The 26,752-nt window shown below is 37.8% G+C and overlaps 1 protein-coding gene across 7 annotated transcripts in view; it reads left to right on the top strand.

Annotated features, from left to right (window-relative positions):
• Nucleotides 1-26,752, top strand: part of Set2 (SET domain containing 2) — an 86,365-nt gene that overhangs the window by 46,491 nt on the left and 13,122 nt on the right. For 5 of the 7 annotated variants that reach the window (XM_045764368.2, XM_045764371.2, XM_069313342.1 and 2 more), the window contains exons 4-10: nt 15,780-15,981; nt 17,331-17,428; nt 18,092-18,254; nt 18,402-18,644; nt 20,563-20,762; nt 21,314-21,817; nt 22,900-23,104. In XM_045764368.2, the coding sequence (XP_045620324.2) occupies nt 15,780-15,981; nt 17,331-17,428; nt 18,092-18,254; nt 18,402-18,644; nt 20,563-20,762; nt 21,314-21,817; nt 22,900-23,104 (1,615 nt within the window). The remainder of the gene's footprint in view (nt 1-15,779; nt 15,982-17,330; nt 17,429-18,091; nt 18,255-18,401; nt 18,645-20,562; nt 20,763-21,313; nt 21,818-22,899; nt 23,105-26,752) is intronic. The other 2 variants (XM_045764372.2, XM_069313341.1) reach the window with 1 other exon arrangement.

The following is a 26,752-nucleotide window of genomic DNA, read 5'->3' on the forward strand; positions in this document are numbered from 1 at the left end:
GACCCTTAATCATTGGAAATTTCAACTGTGGAAAGATAGACTGGGAGAACAAAGAACTACTTTGAGGTGCGGATACATGGAAATGTAAGCTATTGGATGTGGCATTGAGAAACTTTGTCATCATGTCAGGGGACCCTCAAGAATGAGAGGAAATGATGAACTAGCTAGACTTGGCCTGATTTTAATTTAACCCTGAATGAGTCAGACATATGGGAAGTCAAATTAGGAGCCGCATGGGACTTGTACTGACAGTTGAGTATGTGGTTGAAGTAGGAATAACCTATTCAAGGAAGGGAGCATCAAGCAAAGGGCTTGCATACTGAAGAGGGAAATGTGTATATGAAAAAATTTCCAATGGGAATAAATACCTTGGGAAACAGAACTACAGAAAAGACTACAGTACAACATATAATGGGATTACACCACTCAAAAGTGTCAGGAGGCAGTAGGCAAATTTATCCCAGGCCAAAAAGAAGAAAATTAATAGACAGTGAGAGATGTTTGAAACCTGTATATTCCAGAAGAGGTCTACCTTATGTAGCTTCTGGGGATCAATGGCCCCACGGCCCGGTCTCCGACCACGACCAGGCCTCCTGGCTGGTCGTCTGGTCAACCAGGCTGTTGGACGCGGATGCTCGCAGCCTGACGTGTGAATGCAGCCTGGTTGATCAAATATTCTGTGAAGGTGTTTGTTGAGGTCTCTCCCAAACACTGTGAGAGGCCGGCCAGTTATGCTCCTTACGTGTAGTGGGAGAGAGTTGAAAAGTCTTGGGCCCTTGATGTTGATAAAGTTCTTCCTCAGCATACCTGTTGTACTTCTGCTTTTCAATGGGGATATTTTGCACAGCCTACCATGATTACTGATCTCATGTGATGTTATTTCTGTAGTCAGATTTGGAACCAGTCCCTCTTAATATCTTCCATGTGTAGGTTATGTATCTCTCTCTCTCCTCCCATCTTGAGGTGGTCATAGATTCCAGCTAAAGAAATGAAGGTGCTGAAAATATATAAGAGTTTTCTTGTAAACTTCTTCCAACCATCTGTAACTGTGTTATGTGAGTAGGCAGTGGATGCCAAAACCGTCGATAGTTTCAAAGCAACATGTGACAGCAAGTGTCCGTTGCATTCAATATCTCCCATATTTTGCAGTGGACCAAAAAGCTTCTGGTTCAACCGGTATTTTGGTAAATAAATTACATTCCAGTGGGAGTACACGTTACACACTGTTGTTAGCCACATTATGGTTCAAATATGAATGTATATCCGTCAGGTAAGTAAAAAAATGCATATTTGTCATTTTTTATACAAGGGGATATATACACACCGGGGTGCATAAAGGTTACCTTAGTCCTGAGCTACATTCAAGACTAAAGTATACTTGATGGGTGGTCAGTAAACTATTGTGGTACCCTTAATAGCCAAGTCAGACTAATATATATATTATTATTTCATTTCAAAATCATTGTTTATATATTATTTGTGTTGTTAAATATGCTCAGGAGATGCATTCTATTTGCTATAACAAAACTCGGGAACTAATTACCGGTAGTTTGGATTTTTGGGGATTACAGTTTAATGCAAGTTAAAATAAATATTTTGCATATTACCTTTTGACTTTTAAAGGGAGCAAGATGATCATATGCAGGTTTAAAGTGTTGCTGTGTTCTTAATGGCTTAATTTGCTAGAGGAAACAATGGTCTCAAGAGGTTAGTTGATAGACATACAGCATTAAATTCCTGTGTTTTCAAGATTTTTAAAGTCCAAATATAATGTGATTGATTAACAAGGAATAATATCTAGTAATTTCTGATTATTAAACTATGAATACCATTTTTTTCTTGCCCATTTGTTTCTAGAATTTTTTTTTTTTTTTTATCATGCGTATATATAATCAGTATGGATTACATTAATGTGTATCGTTAATGTCAGCCTTGCATATTTAAGGTTTTTCAATTAATGTTGGCATTGGCACTTGCTCAGGATGCCAATAAGGGTCCTATCCTGTTTGTCACAGCTCTTCTGCCTACATAAGAATGTCGGAATTAAAAAAAAATGGGGGGGGGGTCTTGGTGGTTCGCGTCAGAGTACACTGTCTAGGACATCCTAGAAGTATTTTTCTTCAAGCTAAATGACAGATGCCTGTAGTGAACTATATATCTTGAACTGCAGCTTTCAGAATATCATCCGAGACTGGGCAATATTGGACGTTGTCTCGGGGATAATCATTATTTGTTACTACTGGAAATGTTCAGTCTTCCCCATTGGGGTATTGTTGATTCTTTGCATAGTGAATGATACAAAAAGTTGATGTGACACTTTGTTAATATTATTTCCCCAGTTTGACTCATTGCACAAAGGTTGTAGTTTATTCAGTATTGGCTGGGAAGTAGGTAGGAGGCAAGAGGGACATCGCAAGGTGCTTGTAGCTGACCACCGTGGTTGTGGTGCAAGCAGATACATTTATCATTTTTGTCAGTTTTACGTACCATCCACTCTCATCATTGTGATTTCTACAGGAGTGTTCTACTGAAGGGATGAGTGACAATGTTGGAGTAGTGAAAACTTGAACCCCTACACACCACTACACTCCACTTTTATGTAGCGACTTGAGGCATGCATCATATGCGACCAGGTATATCCTAGCGAGCTGGTATCACTCGGCAAGTTTAACTTTGGTTACTATCTTTTCACGGGTGGGAGTTGCATTGTTTTGTAGAAAGGGATGTATAAACAGGTTTCCAGTGTTCATTCTAAGAGCCAAAATGGTCATATGAAGAGGTGCATATTATGATCTGGATATGTTATCCATTGCCCTGACAATTTTGTTTTCTTCCATTGTAAACTTATATGCATGCATGGTTTCCATTGGCTATTATTATGCATCTGGTTAATGATTAGGGTGAGATCGTGCAGTAGTCCTTCATCCCTATCTCGGCATCATTGACCTTTACTATAATCACTGCACTAATATGATGAAACTAGGATGTTCCAAAAGGAATTATTTTTTTGTAGGTTATTGTGGTGACGATATATAAATATAATTATTATTTCTCCATGATCATTGAACTGGACAATGCATCAATAAGCATACATCGTGATTTCTTTGTTTCTATGGCAACCAATAGTTTAACTTAATATGTTTAAAGAACTCAATAGTAGTGATACACTATCAGTATATTCGGTTTATTTCAAAAACCTCTAAAGGTACATACTTTTTTTTTTTTTTTTACAATTGCTGCATTAACCCTTAAAGATCATAATTATCTTGGTTTTGGGTCAACAATAAGAAATTCTAAAAATATATATGTTTTTGTTAAGTTTCTTGATTGCAAATGAGTTGAAAATATTAAAAAAATACTTAAAGAAATCCATAAACACGCACTTCATTTTAACACACAGGATTTAAAATTAATTAAATGCTGATTTTTATATTAGTTCCTGAAATTTTGATAAAATGTTAACATTTAATTTTCATTTAATTGTAGGAGTCAGGGGAAAATATAAAATAATAAGCTTTTAAACATAGATGAATGAAAAAAATTAAAAAATGGTCTTGCCCAATATTTTTTATAAATATTTTTTCGCCTGATGATGCCACACGTTCCAAATTTTTTTAAATTCAACATTTTCATGTATAACACCAAGGTTTATCATTTTATTAGGTTATAATTTTGTATTTAAAGAGATTTATAAACAAACATTTCCTTAAATTTTGAGCGAAAAGTCACACGGCTTAAGGGGATTCATCCTGGGTAAACTAGAATACAGGAGAGTACGTCATATGATGTGGGCTGTCATCTTAGGGTTAATGCTATTGATTGTTGATTATTAGGTGCTATTGGGTATTTGAGCTGACAACTATAAGTATAATAAATGGTAGAGCTTTGGAGGTAAAACTAATAGTTAAAAAGACTCTTCAATCCAGTTAACATTTTCTCGTTCTTGGGGCACGCGCCCGAGCCCACCCCAAGGTGGGTTCGGCGATTCGTAGCCGGCCCCACGATTCCTGGGACGTGTATACTCTTTCCAGTGTTCTGGCCTCAGTTTCTGAGCTTCGTTGTTCATTTTGGTATCAAATTGTTTGCAATCTATAGGCGTGCATTTTAAAACTAGTCCCACAATAATCGAACGAGAAATGGAATTTTAACATATTTAAATTTTTGGACCCTCATCATCACACAAGTATTTATAATGTTTCCAGTGTTCTGACCTCAATTGTCATGCTATATCGTTCATTTTGGTATCAAATTGTTCACAATCTAAAGGCGCGCGTGTTAGAACTAGTCCCATAATAATCGAACAATAAATGGAATTTTAACATTTTAATTTTTAAATTTTTGATGCTCATCACCACAAAAGTATTCATAATTTTCCAGTGTTCTGACCTCAATTGTTGTGCTACATCGTTCATTATGATATCAAATTGTTCAAAATCTAAAGGCGCTCATTTTAAAACCAGTCCCAGAATGATCGATCAAAAATAGAATTTTAACAAATAGTAGTAGTACGTATTTGGGATGTCACCTGCGTTCCCGGCATACATCCATGAGAAAAATTTTGGATGCAGACTGCGTCGCCGGAGTGCAAAAGTGTTAAATTAGCGGCTGTACTATTGTATGGTATATAAATTATTCTACTAACCCTCTTGGGGCTGTTTTCAGTTTAATTTGTACTTCAAATCAGATTTTGATTTAGGTATAGATCTGTGGTTGCCAGTCAGGACTTTAGTTTCGCAAGGCATGTGTTATGGAGGCAAGTTGTGTTTTGGTTGTCTGACTTTGTACTGTTAGATTTTTCTGAAAAAAAAATTGTGTTAAACCATATCCTTAATTAGTCCCCCAGAGCCTTTACCCCCCTTGGGCTATGAAAGGTTGCAGCACTCTCCCCACGTAAAAGTCCTTCACTACTACTAGCAGTATTACAAAAAAATCCTCAAGACAATAGGTTTTATAATGTGAAACATTAGTCCAGGCATCTTGAATTCAGAACAGGAATTTGGGGGTTGACTATGGACTAAAATTATAGACATATATACAATGCAACACACACACACACCAACCCCCCCCCCCCCAACCCCCCGTCCTCCCATCCCCTTTCATCCCAGAGTAAATGGGCCCCAGGCAGACACCCACCCAACCTAGTGTGTGTGTGTGTGTGTGTGTGTGTGTATCAACATGTTAAACTGGCTACAAGAATGAGGGGAGGGGGGGGGGATGTTCTATTTATTCTGGATTTGGAAATTCAGAATAGGAAAGACGAGATATGTATTTGACATTCAGTTCCTTCCTTCATTGGGTAAGAGTGACCATGTCCTGTTGGAAATGATTTATACAATGCATTGTAATCTAGAAGAGAAGACAAGGGGGAATATGAAAACTTGATTTCAAATGAGGAGAACTTAGGACATTTTTCATGAATTTGTCTAGAAAGATCTGTTGGGTCAGGAAGTAAATGAGGCTTACACTAAATTTTGTGAGATATGTGATGACAGTACAGCAAATTTTTACCAAAACAGATATGCAAAACTAGAAAATGAGATAATTCCATAAAAATTGTGAAAGGGCAAGAGAGAAAAAAAAATCAATGTAGGAAGAGACCTACTGTATCTCTCAAAGATATCAGCAATGCAAGCAAGTAAGAAACAACTACAAGATGATGATAAGAGGCAGTAAGAAACTTTAACAAAGGGGTTACGGACATATTAATATATGCGGACATATTATGAAATGGAAAACAGATTCACAGAGAGAGAAAAAGGAAATGTGTGAAACACTAAATTAATAGTTCCAAAGTGTGTTTGTGCAAAATAAGGTTTTCAGAGAACACCATAGAATACATAGAGGTCTCAAAAGCAAATAGAAAAATTATTAGAGGAGCTAGAAAGAAACAGAAGTAGTTGACCTAGATAGTTTCACCTTAGGTGCTGAGAGAATGTGCACCTGAACTGAGCATTCCACTTCAAATGATTATGGCATAATTATGTACAGGAATCTTAGCAGACATATGGAAAGCCAAACATAGTCCAATCTACAAAAATGGTAGCAGAGAAGACACTAAATTATAGACCCATATCAGAGAACACAATAGGCACAATCAAAGAACACTGTATAAACATCAGAGGTCCACGGTTGTTCAACATCCTCCCAGCGAGCATAAGAAATATTGTGGGAACAACCGTGGACATCTTCAAGAGAAAACTAGATTGTTTTCTAAAAGAAGTGCTTGACCAACCGGGCTGCGGTAGGTACGTGGGCCTGCGGGCCGCTCCAAGCAACAGCCTGGTGGACCAAGCTCTCTCAACCTGGCCTTGGGGAGTTGAAGAATTCCCAGAACCCCTTCAAGCAGACATCATTAATAAGTGTGGTAGTCAAAACACTATGATAATGATAATGTTTATTTGAGGAAAAGTACATACATACAAAATGAGTTGAAAGTAGAATGTTAAATTTCTAGATAGAGCATGTATATACTGTGCCTAAAGCCACTGATACGCGCAGCGTTACGGGCATTTGGACTAGAAAAAATAGTTAAAATCAAATGAGTAGAACACTTGGAGAGTAGTGATATTATAACAGCATGGTTTTTGAACAGGAAGATCCTGTGTAGCAAATCTACTCGGCTTTTATGATAGAGCTAAAGAGAGACTACAGGAAAGAGATGGCTGAGTTGACAATGTCTTATCTAGATCTAAAAAAAAAAAAAAAAAAAAAAAAAATTGAGTCCCACACAAAAGGCTGTTTTGAAAACTGGAACATGTTGGAGGGGTGACAGGGAGACCGCTAACATGGAGGAAAAGTTTTTTTTAACTGACAGACAGATAAGGGCAATAATTAGAGGAAATGTGTCTGAAGAGTGTTACTAGCGGAGTACTGCAGGGTTCAGTTCTTGCACCATTAATGTTCATCGTCTATATAAACGATCTACCAGAAGGAATACAGAACTGTATGAACGTGTTTGCTAATGATGCTAAGATACTGGGGGGAAGATAATAGACCTAGACGAGTGCCATACCCTTTAAATTGACCTAGATAAAATAAGTGCTTGGAGCACCATGTCTCAAATGAAATTCAGTAGAATAAATGCAGTGTTATAGAATGTGGAATAGGAGGAAATAGACTCCACACAACCTACAAATTATGTGGAAAGAAATTAAGCAACTCTTAACAAAGAAATAGATCGAGGTGGTTCTGGATAGTAGAATGTCACCAGAGGAACGCATAAATGATATTGTATGAGGAGCATATGCTACGCTTTCCAACTAAAGAATCACTTTGAATTACATGGATGGTAAAATACTAAAAAAACTGTTCATGACTTTTGTGAGGCCAAAATTTGAATATGCTGCAGTTGTATGGTGCCCATATCTCAAGAAGCACATCAATAAACTGGAAAAGTTGCAAAGGCACGCCACAAAATGGCTTCCGGAACTGAAAAACAAGAGTTATGAAGAGAGGTTAGAGACGTTAAATATGCCAAAAGTAGAAGATAGACGAAAAAGAGGTGATATGATCACCACTTACAAAATAATAGGAATTTACCAAATTGACAAAGAGGAGTTCCTGAAACCAGCACCTTCAAGAACAAGAGGTCACAGATTCAAGCCAAGGACAAAAATGTGCCCAAAAAAATATTGGAAAGTTTTCTCTTGCAAACAAAAATGGTAGACAGTTGGAACAAGCTAACTACATGAGAAGGTGGCGGAGGCCAAAACCATCAGTAGTGTCAAAGAGTACTGGGATGACAGGACACTGCGAGCATAGCTCTTATCCTGTAACTACATTTAGGTAATTACTAGAGGGGTTACCCAGTGTTTTCTTGAGTCAGTCTGAGTCTCCCATTCATTTATCTATCCATCTATTCGTCCACATATCTATAAATTACCTATCTATCCATCCACCTACTCGTCTTTCTATCCATATATCTATTCATCCACCTATTTCCATCCATCCATCTATCTTTCTACTGTCTCTGCCTCTGTTATGGTCTCTATCTACCTGTCTCTCTTATAAAAATATATAATTGTCTAATGTGTAGGTGATTGCCCAACCTGTTCTCTTAAAAAGAACATCGCTTTTGGCCGTTTGCCCGTATGGCCGAATTTGGACGTAATTTGAAAATGAAAAAAAAAAATGAAAATAAATTTGGGATTTTTTTTTTTCAACAACCGTAAGTTTAAGGGTCCTCTGATAGGTTAGGTGGGCAGGAAATTCTCATAAAGTTTCAAAATGTTATGAGAAACGTTAGTTTAAAGTGTCCTCTTATAACCTCTATGCGTAAGCTGGACGACTCAAATAGAAAATGGAACAGAACGTCACTTTTGTGAGTCGATTTCATTTCAAATTACGTCCAAATTTGGCCATAGCACGCATACGAGCAAAGAGTGACGTTATTTTTAAGAGGACGGGTTGGATTGCCAGTGAGAGGACTGAAGTGTTGTGAGATTACTAAAAAAATATAAGTAATAGTGACACCTTACTTTTATAATGGGCCGAAGCTTGGGAAACTTCTGAATGTGGAAGAATCGTCTGTTTTATTTGAGTACAGGCAAATTATTGACAGCAGGAAATTTGCAAATTTGTCAAAGCTCACTGAATAATGGTGCATATTACTGTAAGAATTTTTTTTTTTTTGACAAGTATATTTTGAAACTTTAGTTGTGTATCTGGCGGGCAGTGTCGTTTTGCGGGGGTCTGAATATTACCCATGCACGTTATTTGCTTTTGAATTCTGGCAACCCTGACCAGCCTATGTTTATAGGCTGGTCAGGGTCAAGGTCGTAAGCTGTAAAATATATGTATATATGTACATGGCTTGTTCGCATTCCAGTCTTGCTCTTACTCTCATAGTGGGGAGAGGGAATAATTTTGTTATTTGAGTGTTTATGGAGGGTCATTCTTTTCTGTGTGGGGCTTCAAGAATTTGTAATCCCACTCTCAAGAACGAACTGTGATGTAAGGTACAAATGTAACAGTTGTGTGTGTGTGTTGCTTGTGTGACAGCTGTGTGTGTGTGGCTTGTGTGACAGCTCTGTGTGTAATTACCTAAGTGTAGTTACAGGATGAGAGCTACGCTCGTGGTGTCCCGTCTTCCCAGCACTCTTTGTCATATAATGCTTTGAAACTACTGACGGTCTTGGCCTCCACCACCTTCTCACCTAACTTGTTCCAACCATCTACCACTCTGTTTGCGAAAGTGAATTTTCTTATATTTCTTCAGTATCTGTGTTTAGCAAGTTTAAATCTATGACCTCTTGTTCTTGAAGTTCCAGGTCTCAGGAAATCTTCTCTATCGATTTTATCAATTCCAGTTACTATTTTGTACGTAGTGATCATATCACCTCTTTTTCTTCTGTCTTTTAGTTTTGGCATATTTAAAGCCTCTAACCTCTCCTCTTAGCTCTTGCCCTTCAGTTCTGGGAGCCACTTAGTAGCATGTCTTTGCACCTTTTCCAGTTTGTTGATGTGCTTCTTAAGATATGGGCACCACACAACCGCTGCATATTCTAGCTTTGGCCTGACAAAAGTCGTGAACAATTTCTTTAGTATATTACCATCCATGTATTTAAAAGCAATTCTGAAGTTAGAAAGTGTGGCATAGGCTCCTTGCACAATGTTCTTTATGTGGTCCTCAGGTGATAGTTTTCTATCTAGAACCACCCCTAGATCTCTTTCTTTATCAGAATTCTTTATAGATTTCTCACAATATATAAGTTGAGTGGGGTCTATGGTCTCCTATTCCACATTCCATAACATGGCATTTATTAACATTAAATTCCATTTGCCAAGTGGTGCTCCATATACTGTACTTATTTTGTCCAGGTCATCTTGAAGGGCATAACAATCATCTAAGTTTCTTATCCTTCCTATTATCTTAGCATCATCAGCAAACATGTTCATATAATTTTGTATACCAACTGGTAGATCATTTATGTAGACAATAAACATCACTGGTGCAAGAACTGAACCCTGTGACACCCCACTTGTGACATTTCTCCAGTCCGATACATTGCCTCTGATTACTGCCCTCATTTTTCTATCAGTCAGGAAATTTTTCATCCATGTTAGAAGCTTACCTGTCACCCTTCCAATATTTTCCAGTTTCCAGAACAACCTCTTATGTGGAACTCTGTCGAAAGCCTTTTTTTAGGTCCAAATTGATGCAGTCAACCCAACCATCTCTTTCCTGTAAAATCTCTGTGGCTCGATCATAGAAACTGAGTAAATTCGATACACAGGATCTTCCAGATCGAAAACCATACTGTCTGTCTGATATAATATCATTTCTCTTCAGGTGTTCTACCCATTTAGTTTTGATTTGTTTTTCCAATACTTTCACTATTACACTAGTCAATGATACAGGTCTATAATTGAGGGGGTCTTCCCTGCTGCCACTTTTGTAGATTGGAACTATGTTAGCCTGTTTCCACACATCTGCTACGACTCCTGTACACAGGGATGCCTGAAAGATCAGGTGAAGTGGAATGCTGAGCTCAGATGCACATTCTCTCAGAACCCATGGTGAAACTCCATCTGGACCAACTGCTTTATTCTTACTGAGCTCTTTTAGCATATTTTCCACTTCATCTCTAGACACCTCTATACGCTTTGTTGTTCTGTGTAATTCTTATTGTGTCTGGTTCTCTGAAGATCTCATTTTGTACAAACACACTTTAGAACTTTTCATTTAATGTTTCACACATTTCCTTTTCATTTTCCGTGTATCTGTTCCCTATTTTTAACCTCTGAATATTATCCTTTACCTGCAGCTTACTTTTAATAAATTTATAGAAAAGGCCTGGATCTGATTTACATTTGTCTGCTATACTGTCCTAATGTCCCTCTCTGCCTCTCTCCATACTGACGTGTAGTTGTTTCTTGCATCTTTGTATCGCTGGTATGTTTGGGGGTTTGGCCTCTTTCTATAATGATTCCATGCTTTTGTCTTTTGATGTCTGGCCCTCTCGCAATTTCTGTTGAACCCACCCTGTTTCCCAGGTCTGCATGTCTGTTTTGGTATGAATGTTTGTGTGCCTTCATCATATATTGTGCAAAATTTGGCAAACATCTCATTTACTTCCTTGCCTAGCAACAAGTCTGTCCAAATATACCCAAGAAAAAAATCTCTTAAGTTCCCCATAGCATCCTCTCTTGAAATTGAGTTTAACAACTGTTTCACTGTCCCCATTCTCTACTAGATTATATCGCATAGCGTATTTAATGTCCAAGAGGACGTGATCACTCTTTCCCAAGGGAGGAAGGTACTGGATGTCAAATACCTCCTCTTCTTTCCTGGTGAATACTAGATCCAGTACTGACGGAACATTCCCTTCCCTCATTCTTGTGGCCTGCTTGACGTGTTGATACATGAATGTCTCCAAGATGAGGTTTACAAATCTGCCTGTCCAAATGTCCTCTGTTCTTTCCTCGTAGGCCTCTCAGTCCTTAAAGTTAAAGTCCCCCAGTACCAACAATCAGGATTTATCTTTGTCAGCTCTTACCATAATCTCTCTCATGATCATTATGAGGCCCTCTCGTTTGTCATCCAGTTCTTCCTTTGTCCATGTGTTGCTTGCTGGTGGGCTGTAGGCATTTAAAATTATCAGCTTATCATCTTGATTACAGAGCTGCAATGCCATTATGTCAATACAGTATCTCTAGGGTTTTCAAACATTAATTCTCTTACCTTCAGGTGTTCTTTCACCAGCACAGCCACTCCTCCCCCCTTTCTTAGTTTTCCTGTCACGTCTCCAAACTGAGTAGCCCCTTGGGAACATGACCTCATTTAAAATATTTTCTTCAAGTTTAGTCTCTGTTGATGCGACAATATCTGGGACTTTGAGCTTGATTATATCTTTCAACTCCAATACTTTCGATCTCACTCCATCTATATTGGTATATACTATTTTTAGGAACATGTTCCCCTTCCCTTTTTTCTTTACACCTCTTTCCTTTAATGATTTTGTTGCTTTGTCTTTATGTACCATTTCACAAGCTTTCCAGTCCCTGACACTTTGTAGAAAAAAGAATTTCTCTCCTTCATTTCTATCCCCATTTAGACGTTTGGCTTCAGTGAGGTTCATTTTCAGCTTTTCTCTGTCCTCTTTTGAGAGGTCTTGTCTTATTGACCAAATTTTGCCCTCCTCATCACATTGCAGTTTTCTGGTATTCCGAAGCACTTCACTCCATTAAACGTCACCCTTAAGGGGCGGTTCATGTCTTTCTCATATTTTCCTATCCTCCTAAAATCACTGACATGCTCCTTTGAGTTTAGGCCTTCTCCTATTCCTACTATTTTTTCTATGATTTTCATCTCTTCTGCTGCTCGGTCCACCCTAGATGGAATTTCCTTCTCTACACATCCAAAGACTATTATGGACTTACTTCTATCTACAGTGTTTTGTACTAGTTTACTGTTGGTTACCAGCTCTTTCCTAATTGCTTGCCCAAGATCCGTTTCTTGTTTGTCATTTCTTGTGTGTGTTGCTTGTGTGACAGCTGTGTGTGTGTGTACACTTATCAATGACTACAAGGGAATGAGATCTAGCTCTTTATGCCCTGCCTCCCAGCCATTTATACCTGGCACACTAATTACTTCACTCAACATTAATGTTTTTCAGCATATTTCTTATATACTCCAGGTCTTTTTCTTTTATTTTATCTTGTGATTGCCTTTCCCATAAGGTATAATTAAATACAGGTCTCCTGTAATCTTGACCCATTGTCATTACCTTTGCGCTTCCTTGCATTGAATTCCATCTATGCACTCGTGAAGTTTGTCAAGGTCTTTTTGCAGCACCCTGCAGTCCTCTTTTGTTCTAACTCTCTTCATTAACTTTGCATCATTTTCAATCGTCGATATGTACGAGCTCATTCCCTCTGTGAGGTCATTTGCACAAATTAGAAAAGAGCAATGGTCCTAGGACAGAGCCCTGTGGAACACCACTCTCCACTTCCCTCCAGCCTGATACATCCTTTCTTGATTTAGACCTTTTGTTTCCTGTCCATCAAGTACAATACTCCCGTACCCAGTCCAGTGCCTTTCCTGTTGTCCCCACGTGTCTCTTAATCTTTTGTATTGGTCTCTTTTGTGGAACTGTGTGAAAAGCTTTTTGGAAGTCTAGAAAGATGCAGTCTACCCATTGTCCCTTCTCTTGTCTTACTTTGGTGACCTGTCATAGAATTCGGGCAGGTTTGTTAAGCATGATTTTCCATCTCTAAAGCCATGTTGTACATCTTTTATCTCAAATTTACTCTCCCCAAATATTTTACAATTCTTTTTCTCATGCATTTTTCTACAATTTTGCATGGAATGCATGTTAATGAACTAGTCTGTTGTCTAGTGCTTCATGTCTGTTCCCTTTCTTGAATATCGGAGTTACATTTGCCTTTTTCCAGATTTCTGGTAGTTCTCCTATCTCAAGTGTAATGTTAAACACTATTGTTAATGGGTAAGACAAAGTCTGTGCAGCTTCCTTCAGTAACCATGGTGATACCTGGTCTGGTCCCTTTGGTACTTTTGTTACATCCAGTTCCTCCAGGTATGTTTTTACTTCTACTCTTGTCTTCAATTCTGTCTTAGTGTTTCTGGTCATCTGCTGTCTTCGCTACTTGGACACCAATCTGGTTTAAAGACCTCCTGGAACCTTTTGTCGAGTTCTTCGCATACTTCTTTGTCACCGTAAGAATAATTCTCCCTGTCCCTGCTGGCTAATCACATGGTCTTTTACTGTTGTTTTCCTTCTATATATATATATATATATGGCTGCACAACAGCTTTGGTTGGTCTTGGCTTTTGCTGCAGTGTCATTCTCAAACTGGTGCTCTGCTGCCCTCCCAATTCTGGTGTATTTATTCCACACCCTCTTTAGTACCTTCCTTTTTGCCTCTGTACCAATTACCCTATGCTTTTTCATGTCTATTTTTGACTTCTCCATTTCTTTGTTACTTGAACCATGGGTTTGGCACTTCTCTCCATAGAGGGATGAACTGCTTCTTTGCATTTCTGTGTTATGAGTTCCATCATCTCATTTGCTGAGTTTTCTTCCATTTCAATCTCCCACTGAGCATTGTGCAGATAGTTTATAACCCTCCTGTAGTTCCCTCCTCTTTATCCTCTCGTGCTTTTTTTCCTGTTACCAACTCTATCTCGGTTCTATCTCTTTGGTTGTTCAATGCCTTAAAGTGAAACCAATGTTACATACATGAATGCAGATGGCTTTTCATATTATGGGGGGTAGCGTTCTTGGAAAGTGTGGCAGAAAAACATCGTCATCGCCACAATAGCAGAGACTGAACTGACGAGTGGCAGAGAAAGCACTCTGAGGGTTCCGGGTTCAACATATAGGAAGTACCTGTATATGAATGAATGGGGTTGGGGACAAGTTTTACTGCTATAGCTATGTTGGAGCTTCAAGAAAATAAAAGTATCACATATAACCATCCAATACAGTTGTATATTAGGTTTGACAACAGTGGAGGCCATGAAGATAATTATTTTACTACCATATCCTGAGTTAAGATGGTAGCTTACCTCTCTGTTACCCTCATTTCAAACATGTTATTTATTTGTTCTATATCTAGATAATGCCTCATTATACTGACTTGAAGTCTTAAGCATTGTGTATGATAATAAGATTTTGCTTCTTTTTGCTATTTTATTATTTGGATTTTGAATTATTATTACAATAGGTTTCACATTCGATAATACCTCCACGCTATGTTCCAACCCTGTCATAACCATGCAGTTTGAACTCCCAACACTGCCCCCCCCCCCCCAACCTGATTTCCCAACCTTCAACACCAATACTCCACTCACCTTGTGCACTCGACCCACTCACCCCAAATACTGCCAACCACTTCCCATCCCACACCCACCCATCCCCACTTGCCTGCATTGTCACATGCCAACCCAGTCAACACTTCTCATATAAATTATTTGTTAATTATATATTAGATAAATTGTCAGATTAATTAGGGATCCCTGGCAGGGATACCTTTGTTGTTTATTTGCCTTTTGTTCATTCATTTATTTGCTTTTTGTTCATTCTATCCACACATCACAAGGATAGGCTTGTGATGTGTGGATAACACCTTCACTTAGCTCTTATAAGTGAAGTTGCAATAAGTTACACTTGTAAGTTGCAATACTTACACGTGATGGTGTTAGAAAGGTCCCATGTTATCACTGGATCATTGTAATCCTTGGTAGCAGATTTAAGAAATAAACATAGTTCACCATTGATGGGGAAGGTAAAAAAGAACAAATCAAGTGTGTATAACTGCACCATAATATACGTGTATATAACATGTAATTTGATGCCAGAAGTAGAAGTAGCCTGGTAGTCTCGCTTATAATTAATATATAGTTTTACGCATATTTTATATAAAATGAAGTCTATAGGATGTAAATGTTCATTATGGTACTCCTAATACTGTAGGTACACTTTTTCTCTAATAAAAGAATTCATAATTCATAATTCTTTCTCATGTGTGTTAGAGACATTTAGCACCTGTACTATATATTAAAGTTTGTGATGAGGAGCAAAGTAGCATTACATAAGTTTTTTTTTTATTGGCTGCCTACAGTATTTGTGGTTAGAGGAGCAGAGCTATTCTTGTGATGTCCTTTCTTCATTTGATTTATAAATGCAGGTGCAGTATTTTCAATGAAGATGGAATAACATGAGTATAACTGTATTCCTGTGTAAAGGTCCAAGTAGATTTAAGAGGGTTGGATCAGATACAAGGTATTTTAACTTGCTTTCTCTTCTCTTATTCAGGGGGAGCTTCATAATGGAATATGTCGGAGAGGTATTCGACACCAAGGAGTTCAAAAAACGAAGGAAGGAATATGCTCGTGAACTCAATGCACATTTCTACTTTATGGCTCTCAAGTCAGATCAGCTCATCGACGCAACGCGCAAGGGAAACATTTCACGGTTTATCAATCATTCCTGTGATCCTAATGCAGAGACACAAAAGGTATGTAAACTATTTTGCAGTTTATGAAATGGTGAGATTGTAATTGTGCACTGTGATAAAATACTCCAAAGGAATAAAATCTTCAGCTAGGGCCAGTTTTCTGAACAAAATTAATACCCTATGGATTTTGTTACTGAACAGCGCAACCCAATGCCACCTCCCTAGAAATCCATACTTGACTTACTTGGATAGTGAAATTTGGAGTGCAAATAGTAAATAGGAGGTCTGAAGGAGTAGGTCTGTATGTTAAAAGAATCACAAGAGTCTTTGATCCTGAAATTATGTGGTTGAACCATAGGATTTAAAGTGGAAAGTTAAACCTTGTAAATTAACCCCTAGTTACAGCAGTTTCAAAATTCGCTGAGCAGATAGGAAATAATAAGAACTGACTATTAAACCCAGTATCAAATATTATCCTCCCAGGAGACTTCAACCTTCCAAATTCGAGGCAGAATATAATAGAATTGTACATATACAGTAAAAAATTTCAAGAATTACCCTAGACCAACAAGCTCACAGTTGACAGTTGAGAGGCAGGCCAAAAGAACAGAGCTCAACCCCTGCAAACACAACTAGGTGAATACACACCAGAGAGCTAATGAAACATTGCAATAAAAGTGGATTGCAATGAAAACAAAAATCATGGCTGCCACCTCAACACAACTTTAAAACCAAATAGTGCACAAATTGAGTAGAATGTCAGGAAATTTAGTTTTTATAATTTTGTTTGCTGTCACTTTCTCCCTAATGTGATAAGCACTCACTCCACCTGCTACCCTACCACTGGAGTCTCTTCCCACTCCACCCACCACCGTTCACTTTCTCTCCTTCATTATGTACATAAACATATACTGTATATAGATTGGGGGGCAGGTGAGTGGTAATTTTGAATTTTAAGAATATTCAAAATACTGTACTGTAGGCAATCAATCAATCGTACTCAATCGACTTGGGAATGGTCCAGGACGGACTGAAACGTCATCGTCCCTTCACCTTCTAGTGTGTGGTCTGGTCAACACTGTAGTGTAGTGTGTGTTTTTGGAATGCCAGGCATGGTGACTTAGGATTCCTCCCGTGATTACAACATGCCTAATATTTATGTTGTATATGAACTATAGTGTTCCAACACAAATGTTTAAGGGTGCCAAATCCAGTCTCCCTTTCAATATATTTTCAGATTTATATTTCTTTGATATTAAGCCTTCAGAACATAAGTATTTTAATAAAATTGAGTTGTAAAAAGTTGTAAATTTATTAAAAGTGAATTATCAAAATGTAGCTAAACAACTAGGTTTTAAGTAGTATAATTTTTCATATTGTCTAATAATTTGTTGTGTTGTTTTCTATAGTGGACTGTAAATGGAGAACTGAGAATTGGTTTCTTCACCAAAAAGTTCATAGATGCTGGTGAAGAGATCAATTTTGACTATCGACTTGAGCGATATGGGTAAGTCCGTAGTGTCGTGTGTCAACATGTTCACTTGATCCAGTCTTTAGTTATACCCCTTTAGTTATTACTGGAGTACTTAAGGCAGCTTCAAACATGTACACAGTTGGTGCTAATGTATATAGTTGCTCATATACACAGTTGGTGCTAATGTATATAGTTGCTCATATACACAGTTGGTGCTAATGTATATAGTTGCTCATATACACAGTTGGTGCTAATGTATATAGTTGCACATATACACAGTTGGTGCTAATGTATATAGTTGCACATATACACAGTTGGTGCTAATGTATATAGTTGCTCATATACACAGTTGGTGCTAATGTATATAGTTGTACATATACACAGTTGGTGCTAATGTATATAGTTGCACATATACACAGTTGGTGCTAATGTATATAGTTGCACATATACACAGTTGGTGCTAATGTATATAGTTGCACATATACACAGTTGGTGCTAATGTATATAGTTGCTCATATACACAGTTGGTGCTAATGTATATAGTTGCTCATATACACAGTTGGGATCTATTTTGTTCAGATATCTTACATTAATATTGTTATATGAATTGCTCTTCTTTTAATGAGCCCGTGGAATCTTTTTACTCATTCTTCCCATACATTGACTCCCATTAAATGTGCTTGCATCATATTCTAGGCGAGAGCCACAGAGGTGTTTTTGTGGCACTCCTTTGTGTCGAGGATGGCTGGGGGAATCTCCAGATGAGAAAACCAAGGAAGAGAAAGATGAGGAAAGGAGGAAAGAGGAAAGAGATAGGAGGAAGAGGGAAGAAAAACGGTCCTACTTTGAGGATATTGATGTAAGTCAATGGAAGTATTAAGGTGGTGATTCAATTTGTTTCCTTATACTGTGTAGTACGGGATATGAAATGTTTATAAGAGACCGGATGTGAACAACATGTCTTGTATTTTGTGCTTCGGAGTTTTAAATTTTGTCTTTATTTCAGCTGGGAGACGAGATAGAAAAGCTGAACACTCACAGATTGAGAAATCGGCAAGACACGCTGAACCTGTCACGATTGATGGTCCGTGTTGAAGACTTCGGCTCTCGAGTCATGCTATTACAGTTGCTTCAGACTGGGGAGCCAGCGTGCAGGAGACTGTTCCTTGACTATCATGGGTTAAAGGTTCTTTGGTCTTGGATGGCAGACCTAGGAAACACTCAAGAACATATAGCACTAAAAATTGAGGTGAGTACTCTGTTTGTGTACCTCATAGTGAGACTGTACAGTACACTGTTGTAAGAATTTTGTGCTGTAATTAATTGCAAAATTGTTTTCTAATGTGTTTTAATGTGTTGATTTGAAGTACTTCATGAAAGTAAATATATGAGCATTTCATGTCTAATCAGCATGGAAATATCATTGTATTGAATGATATAAATATCTATACTACATTATTGTATAGAATGGAATATGAATGTATAGTACAACATTATGATTCACATATTTTAATGACTGTATTAAACTTTCATTAATAAATTCTGTTTATGCAAACACTCCTTAGAGGGAAGTTGATTTAGGTTGTAAACATTTTCTTCCTGTCTTTGAAAATGCAACATATTTATATTTATTTGACTAACAAATCTTTCTATGCATAAATATATTTTAAATTATATTTTTCATAAGTACAATGTGTATTTATAGGGATATTTATAAAATTTAGCGTAATGAATTACGTTTATGGTAGCTTGTTTCTAGTTGATAAAGTGGTTAAAGTATTGCAGTGGGTATTTGGTTAGAGTATTTCAGGTTTTTTAATGGGCTCTATGTTGTTATTTGGAATTCTTATTGTGTCTGGTTCTCTGAAGATTTAATTTTGCACAAATACACTATGGGGCAGTTCGTTTAATGTTTGACACATTTCCTTTTCATTTTTGGTCAGTATGTTTCCCATTTTTAACCTCTGAATATCCTTTACCTGCAATTTGCTTTTGATGAATTTATAGAATAGGCCTGGTTTTGTTTTACATTTGTCTGCTATCCTTTTTTCAACAAGTTTTCTGCCTCTCTCTCTTCACCGACATGTAGTTGTTTCGCACTTCTTTGTATCGCTGGTATGTTTGGGGGTTTATCTTCTTCCTATATTGATTCCATTTTTGTGTCTTTTGGTCTCTGGCCCTCTTGCAATTTCTGTTGACTCAAGATTGTTTCTTAACTCTGCATAGACTCTGTTTTGGTATGAATTTTTTTCTGCCTTTATCATGTATTTCACAAAACTTGACATGCATCTCATTTACTTCCATGCCTAACATCATGTTTCCAGTCAAATTCCTTAAAGAAATTTATAAGTTTCCCATAATGTCCTCTCCTGAAATCATGTTTTTCAACTGCTTCAACTTCCTCATTCTCTTCCAGATTATAACGCATTGCATACTTTATTCCTAAAAATACATGGTCACTTTTGCCTAAGGAAGGAAGGTACTGAATGTCAAATATCTCTTTTTTTTCCTGGTGAATATCAATTCCAGCATGGAGGGAACATCCAACATTCCCCTCATCCTTGTAGCTTGTTTAACGTGTTGATATATAAATGTCTCCAAGATGAGGTTTATGAATCTACAGGTCTAGAAGTCCTCTGTTCTGGCTTCATATGGCTCCCAGTCTATGGATTTCAAGTTGAAGTCGCCGACCACCAACAGTCATGATCTATCCTTATCTGCTCCTGCTATAATCTCTCTCATTATTGTTATGAGGCCCTCTCGTTTATTATCCAGATCCTCCTTCGTAAATGTGTTGCATGGCGGTGGAATGTGTCCACTTATGATTATTAGTTATTAGTCAGATATTATTATCTGACTCCATCAATGTTCGTGTATACAATTTTCAAGAATATAAGTGCATAAACTTTGGAGTGCTAGAGAGAGAGGCATTTCATTTCATTCATCATTCAATATTTCTGCTTGATTGATTATATTCTGACACACTCCAATTTTCTTTTTGGATTTTCCCATTCACCATCCCATTATTATTTTGAATCATTTCATTCATAACACTATAAGGTGATGAAAGATTCCTCCAGGTATTACCCTCTGCTTGTGTGTCATGTACTTTATAATGTATCTTCTCCCAAGTTCATTGTTTATTTAATCACTGTGCTCATTTATAGATTCTAAAGACGTTGGAATGCTTACCCATCACCAACAAGACCCAGCTCACAGACAGCAGAGTGTTGGCACTTGTAGAGCGGTGGAGCATCCAGGTGTTCGACACTTCCTCCACACAGTCCCCACCACCACCCCCTCCACCCAAGTCTGACCTGAGTACCACCTCTCTATCCTCAGACTCAGAGTCCAACAAGAAAGCAAGGTTAGAAATTTATGTGCTAATTCTGCCAGTACTTAATGTGATTTGTTGTTTTGTATTTATTGCTTTAAACCATTAGGAAAACTTAATGCTTTCAAGATAATAGAGTAATACAATTTTGTTTGGACTTGTATAAAATTTGTTTTAATATAAATACATTGTAGATGTGAGTTGTCATTGAATGTATGAATGCACTTTGCTTATGGTGTGGGGAAGCACTAGCATGAATGAAAATAGGTGAGCAATGTAGGAAAGAAGGTTAAAGGTAGTAAAAAAGAAAGTAGAGTACTAAGATAAAACACACATCTGTTCATATCCACACTGATCCACTTCTTGTAGACTCAACACCTACTACACTTCGGATTAACTTTCATATTACTAGCAAGTAATTTTCTTACTTTAGATGGAAGTGCTACAGCAAAAGGGTTATTATATCCCAGATGTTTATTAACTGCCATATTTCTGACAAAGCTGATGCTCAATACTGTAAATGTTACTCTACAAAATATTTAATTGTATGATAAATATTTTTAAAATGTGCTTATCATTTGCAGTGACACCAGTGAAGAGTCTGACAGTGAGATGGAAACCAAAGCTATTCCAAACTGTATTGAGGGATCAAGTGCAGATGACAGTAGTCTTGACTCAGAAGTGGAACAACCATCATTAAATGCCAATAAAATGGTGGAAGGTACCATGGCTGAAGAGGAGAGCAGCGACTCCAGTCAGAGTGATGGGAAAGAGAACCCTACACTTCGCAGGAAAGAGAATGGGAAGAGATCGGCAGTGGAACCAGGAGAGGACGACAAAGCGGTGGTAGACCAGAAGTTGCTAAATAAAGAAAAGGAGGCCCAAGAAACATTGGAATTACATAGGACTATGGTTGCATTGGCACTGAAGCTATTAGACTTGTGGAAAAACCTGAAAGAGTTCTTCCGCATTCCCAAGAAGGAACGCATCGAGCTGATGAAAGAGCACGAGCGTGAGGTTGACAGAGGCTACAAGGAATACCTTGACAGAGAACAAGATGATGATCTTGATAGACGGGATAAAGATAGGTAAGATGCTTATTAATTTTGTATTTCGTCTTATGGATTCAGACCTATCTCTTATGTTCGTCAAAGTTGTAAATATGAGGGGGGCTTAGAGACTGCTGCTGTAGTGCCCAGTAATAATTATAAAACTCACGATATTGGACATAGTGGTAGATACATCTCTCAATAATGGGCATACACAATGGTAGATTCATCTCTCAATAATGGGCATACCCAATGGTAGATACATCTATCAATAATGGGCATACACAATGGTAGATTCATCTCTCAATAATGGGCATACACAATGGTAGATTCATCTCTCAATAATGGGCATACACAATGGTAGATTCATCTCTCAATATTGAACATACACATTGCTAGATACACCCCCCAATATTGGACATAGTGGTAGATACATCTCTCAATAATGGGCATACACAATGGTAGATACATCTCTCAATATTGAACATACACATTGGTAGATACATCCCCCAATATTGGACATAGTGGTAGATACACTTTACAGTATTGGACATACAAAGGGGTAGATGGACCTTACAATATTGGACATGCACAGTGGTATATACAGCTCACAATATTAGCCCTACACAATGGTAGATACAGTTCACAATGTAGATTAGATATGATTATGTAGATGATTATGCTTCTCTGCACATTAGAAATATGTATAAACAATATCATGGGGTGGGGGAGGGGGGGGGGGCAGAATTTTAGCGTAGTAACTATTATTTTCATTAACGGCTTCTTGCTTAATGGGGTTATATTGTTACTTACTTTTTACTTCAGACTTTTTTTGCTGCTTTAAATAATCTTTTAAAAAAAGATGTTTAAACTTGGTAGCATGTTGCCGGGCTGTGGGTGCTAAGGTTATAGTGGGAGCTGGTACTGTATGCCTACCATGCTGCCTTGTGTAGGTGGGCCTCAGGTGTCACTGACAAGTCTGCATTCATTTTGAGCAGCTTCTTTTATCTTCTACTTGCCAAGCTTTGTTTTCTTTTTTAGTCTTATTTGAGCTGCATTGAAATACAAATGTGTTAAATCATAAGTACTTTTGAATTTCTACCTTATTAACATTTATATAGATTTGGTATTCTCTTTTCGCAAAGGTACAACAGGCGGGATACCTATTATGATCGACGCAGACGCTCCCCCGATCGGGACCGAGACCGAGACAGGGACCGACACCGGCGAGGTGGGAACAGGAGTGACCGGGAAGTAAGAGAAGACAGACTGTCAGATTCTCCAAAGATGTCCAAAGAACAAAGAAGACAGCTATTTGCACTGAAGGTGAGGATTAGCCGAGCTGTCTTATGTTTGGTGTTGTCGGGTGTGTAGTTGTCTTATGTTTGGTGTTGACAGGTGTGTAGCTGTCTTATGTTTGGTGTTGACAGATGTGTGATCCAACTCCATTACTTTGTGCTGCTTGGTATCGTTTTCAGTATTACTTAATCAACCATTTAGTTTTTACCTTGTACTGTACATTAATTGCTCAAGCATTGCTCAAACTGCACATTAATGCTATAGCATTGCTCGAACTGCACATTAATGCTATAGCATTGCACAAACTGCACATTAATGCTATAGCATTTCTCAAATAGCACATAAATGCTATAGCATTGCTCAAACTGCACATTAATGATATAGCATTGCTCGAACTGCACATTAATACTGTAGTGATGCTCGAACTGCACATTAATGCTATAGCTTACTCAAAATGTCTTTTTTCATTTCACTTTAAAGTACCACTTTGACACAGCTTGGGCTGGAAAATGCAGATATGCAAAATTTACAGTCAAGGCGTCATGGATGAAACATGGAATAGAAATCGAGAGAAACGAACTAATCAGAAAAAATATTAGTACACAAGAGTCTGGAGCATTGTAGAAAAGCAGTTTGAGAATAATACAGCAGACCCCCCTAAGAGCAACACCTCAAGCTCATGTCAGTTACATCAGTAAAATAACAGTTAAAGACGATGTGATCAATTTAACACATTTCGATAATGCTAATAAGCGTTGTCCACTATGTTTGCTTTGCATTCTGTTGGCATTAATTAGCTTCTTGCAATTTTAAATGTGGCAAAAATTGGCTCCTGAACCATACTTTTTGCATCATTTTGATGCATTTTGGCAGTCTCCGTGGTGTAGTGGCAAGACACTCGCCTGGCGTTCCGCGAGCGCTAAGTCATGGGTTCGTATCCTGGCCGGGGAGGATTTACTGGGCGCAATTCCTTAACTGTAGCCTCTGTTTAACGCAACAGTAAAATGTGTACTTGGATGAAAAAACGATTCTTCGCGGCAGGGGATCGTATTCCAGGGACCATAGGATTAAGGACTTGCCCGAAACGCTACGCGTAATAGTGGCTGTACAAGAATGTAACAACTCTTGTATATATCTCAAAAAAAAAAAAAAAAAAAAAAAAAAAAAAAAAAAAAAATGCTAAAAATAAAACCTTGCAAATCAAATGCAGACGAGGAGTCACAATAATCTCGTCTTGATAAAGAGGCGTCTTGCAAACCAAAAATTTGAATGAACTTTTACATATTGCTTAAGTGTGCAGTCAATGGCTCTGTGGCCAGTTTATAATTCTCTTTCAAAATTTATTAAATATACATTATTGAAGTAGTATTTTTGTTCTACGGTAACAAAAATACTTGTTTGCACACATCTAGACAAAAAACAAAATGTGTTTATGACCATAACTGTGGCATGAAGAAATATTATAACCTTTTTATAAACTTGTGAGACCCTCAGACAACTGACATTATTTAACAGATTTAGTTTGTAGCTATTCTGAATAACATTAATTCCAGGTTGTTTTGATTAGAAATTCAATATTTTACACCTGCCAATAGGAGTGGTTCACTTTGAACTGAGAATGGGCAACACCTCAGGAAAATGTGAGCTAAGAAGAGAGGGAAAAGTACTAACACACACAAAAAAGAATGGGAGGAACTAAGTAGGGGGTTCCAGTAAGCTTATAAAATAGTTCCAGATTGGAGACTGAAGATGGGAATAATTGGACGACCAGCCACATTAGATAGTGCAAAGAAATTTCCCTTATCTGAATTAATGTGTCCTAGTGATCATTTGGTGGAAGCTAATTTTTGTCACTATTTTACACGAGGTAAGGCAGCCCACTGAGAAAGCTACCTCAGTCTTTACCCTCTGACAGAATGTAACAGTCGAACAGTGCTATACAATGATTTGAGTCTTAAAATTATGAATGACAATTATTTCCTGCCAAACATAAACCCATTTCTTATAAGTACTTTGCCAGCCTTTTGAAATCAGTGAAAAAGGAGGGCCTTTGGCCAACTACAGTACTAAGAACATAAGAACAAAGGTAACTGCAGTAGGCCTATTGGCCCATACGAGGCAGCTCCTATCTAAAACCACCCAATCCCACTCATATACTTGTCCAACCCGCGCTTCAAACAATCAAGGGACCCCACCTCCACCACATTACGCGGCAATTGGTTCCACAAATCAACAACCCTGTTACTGAACCAGTATTTACCCAAGTCTTTCCTAAATCTAAACTTATCCAATTTATACCCATTGTTTCGTGTTCTGTCTTGTGTTGATATTTTTAATACCTATTAATATCCCCCCTGTTATGTCCATTCATCCACTTGTAAACCTCTATCATGTCACCCCTAACTCTTCGCCTTTCCAGTGAATGCAACTTAAGCTTTGTTAATCTTTCTTCATATGAAAGATTTCTAATTCGGGGAATTAACTTAGTCATCCTACGCTGGACACGTTCAAGTGAATTTATATCCATTCTATAATATGGCGACCAAAACTGAACTGCATAATCTAAATAGGGCCTAACTAGAGCAAGATATAGCTTGAGAACCACACCAGGTGTCTTGTTTCTAACGCTGCGATTAATAAATCCGAGTGTCCAATTTGCCTTATTACGAACATTTATGCATTGATCCTTTTGTTTTAAATTCTTACTAATCATAACTCCCAGATCCCTTTCGCAATCCGACTTCGCAATCTCAACACCATCTAGCTCGTATCTTGTAACTCTATCATCATTACCTAACCTCAGAACTTTACATTTATCAGCATTAAACTGCATCTGCCAATCCTTTGATCATTTCAAAACCCTATCTAGATCAATTTGCAAATGTTGCTACTCAAACCTGAATCTAAATCATTTATATATATTATAAACAACAGAGGTCCCAGGACAGAGCCTTGAGGCACTCCACTTACAACATTTTCCCACTCTGACTTGACTCCATTTATACTAACTCTGTTTCCTTTGGTATAGCCATGCCCTAATCCAGCTTAATATAGCACCCCCAATACCATGAGCCTCTATCTTTTTAATGTCTCATGTGGCATTAGTTAGGCCCCATTTAGATTATGCAGTTCAGTTTTGGTCGCCATATTATAGAATGGATATAAATTCACTTGAACGTGTCCAGCGTAGGATGACTAAGTTAATTCCCCAAATTAGAAATCTTTCATATGAAGAAAGATTAACAAAGCTTAAGTTGCATTCACTGGAAAGGCGAAGAGTTAGGGGTGACATGATAGAGGTTTACAAGTGGATGAATGGACATAACCGGGGGGATATTAATAGGGTATTAAAAGTATCAACACAGGACAGAACACGAAACAATGGATATAAATTGGATAAGTTTAGATTTAGGAAAGACTTGGGTAAATACTGGTTCAGTAACAGGGTTGTTGATTTGTGGAACCAATTGCCGCGTAACATTGTGGAGGTGGGGTCCCTCGATTGTTTCAAGCACGGGTTGGACAAGTATATGAGTGGGATTGGGTGGTTATAGAATAGGAGCTGCCTCGTATGGGCCAATAGGCCTTCTGCAGTTGCCTTTGTTCTTATGTTCTTATGTTCTTATGGCACTGTATCAAAAGCTTTGCTAAAGTCAAGGTACACAACATCACAAT

The sequence above is a fragment of the Procambarus clarkii genome, chromosome 75 (assembly GCF_040958095.1).
Source record: "Procambarus clarkii isolate CNS0578487 chromosome 75, FALCON_Pclarkii_2.0, whole genome shotgun sequence".
Lineage (NCBI taxonomy): Eukaryota > Metazoa > Arthropoda > Malacostraca > Decapoda > Cambaridae > Procambarus > Procambarus clarkii.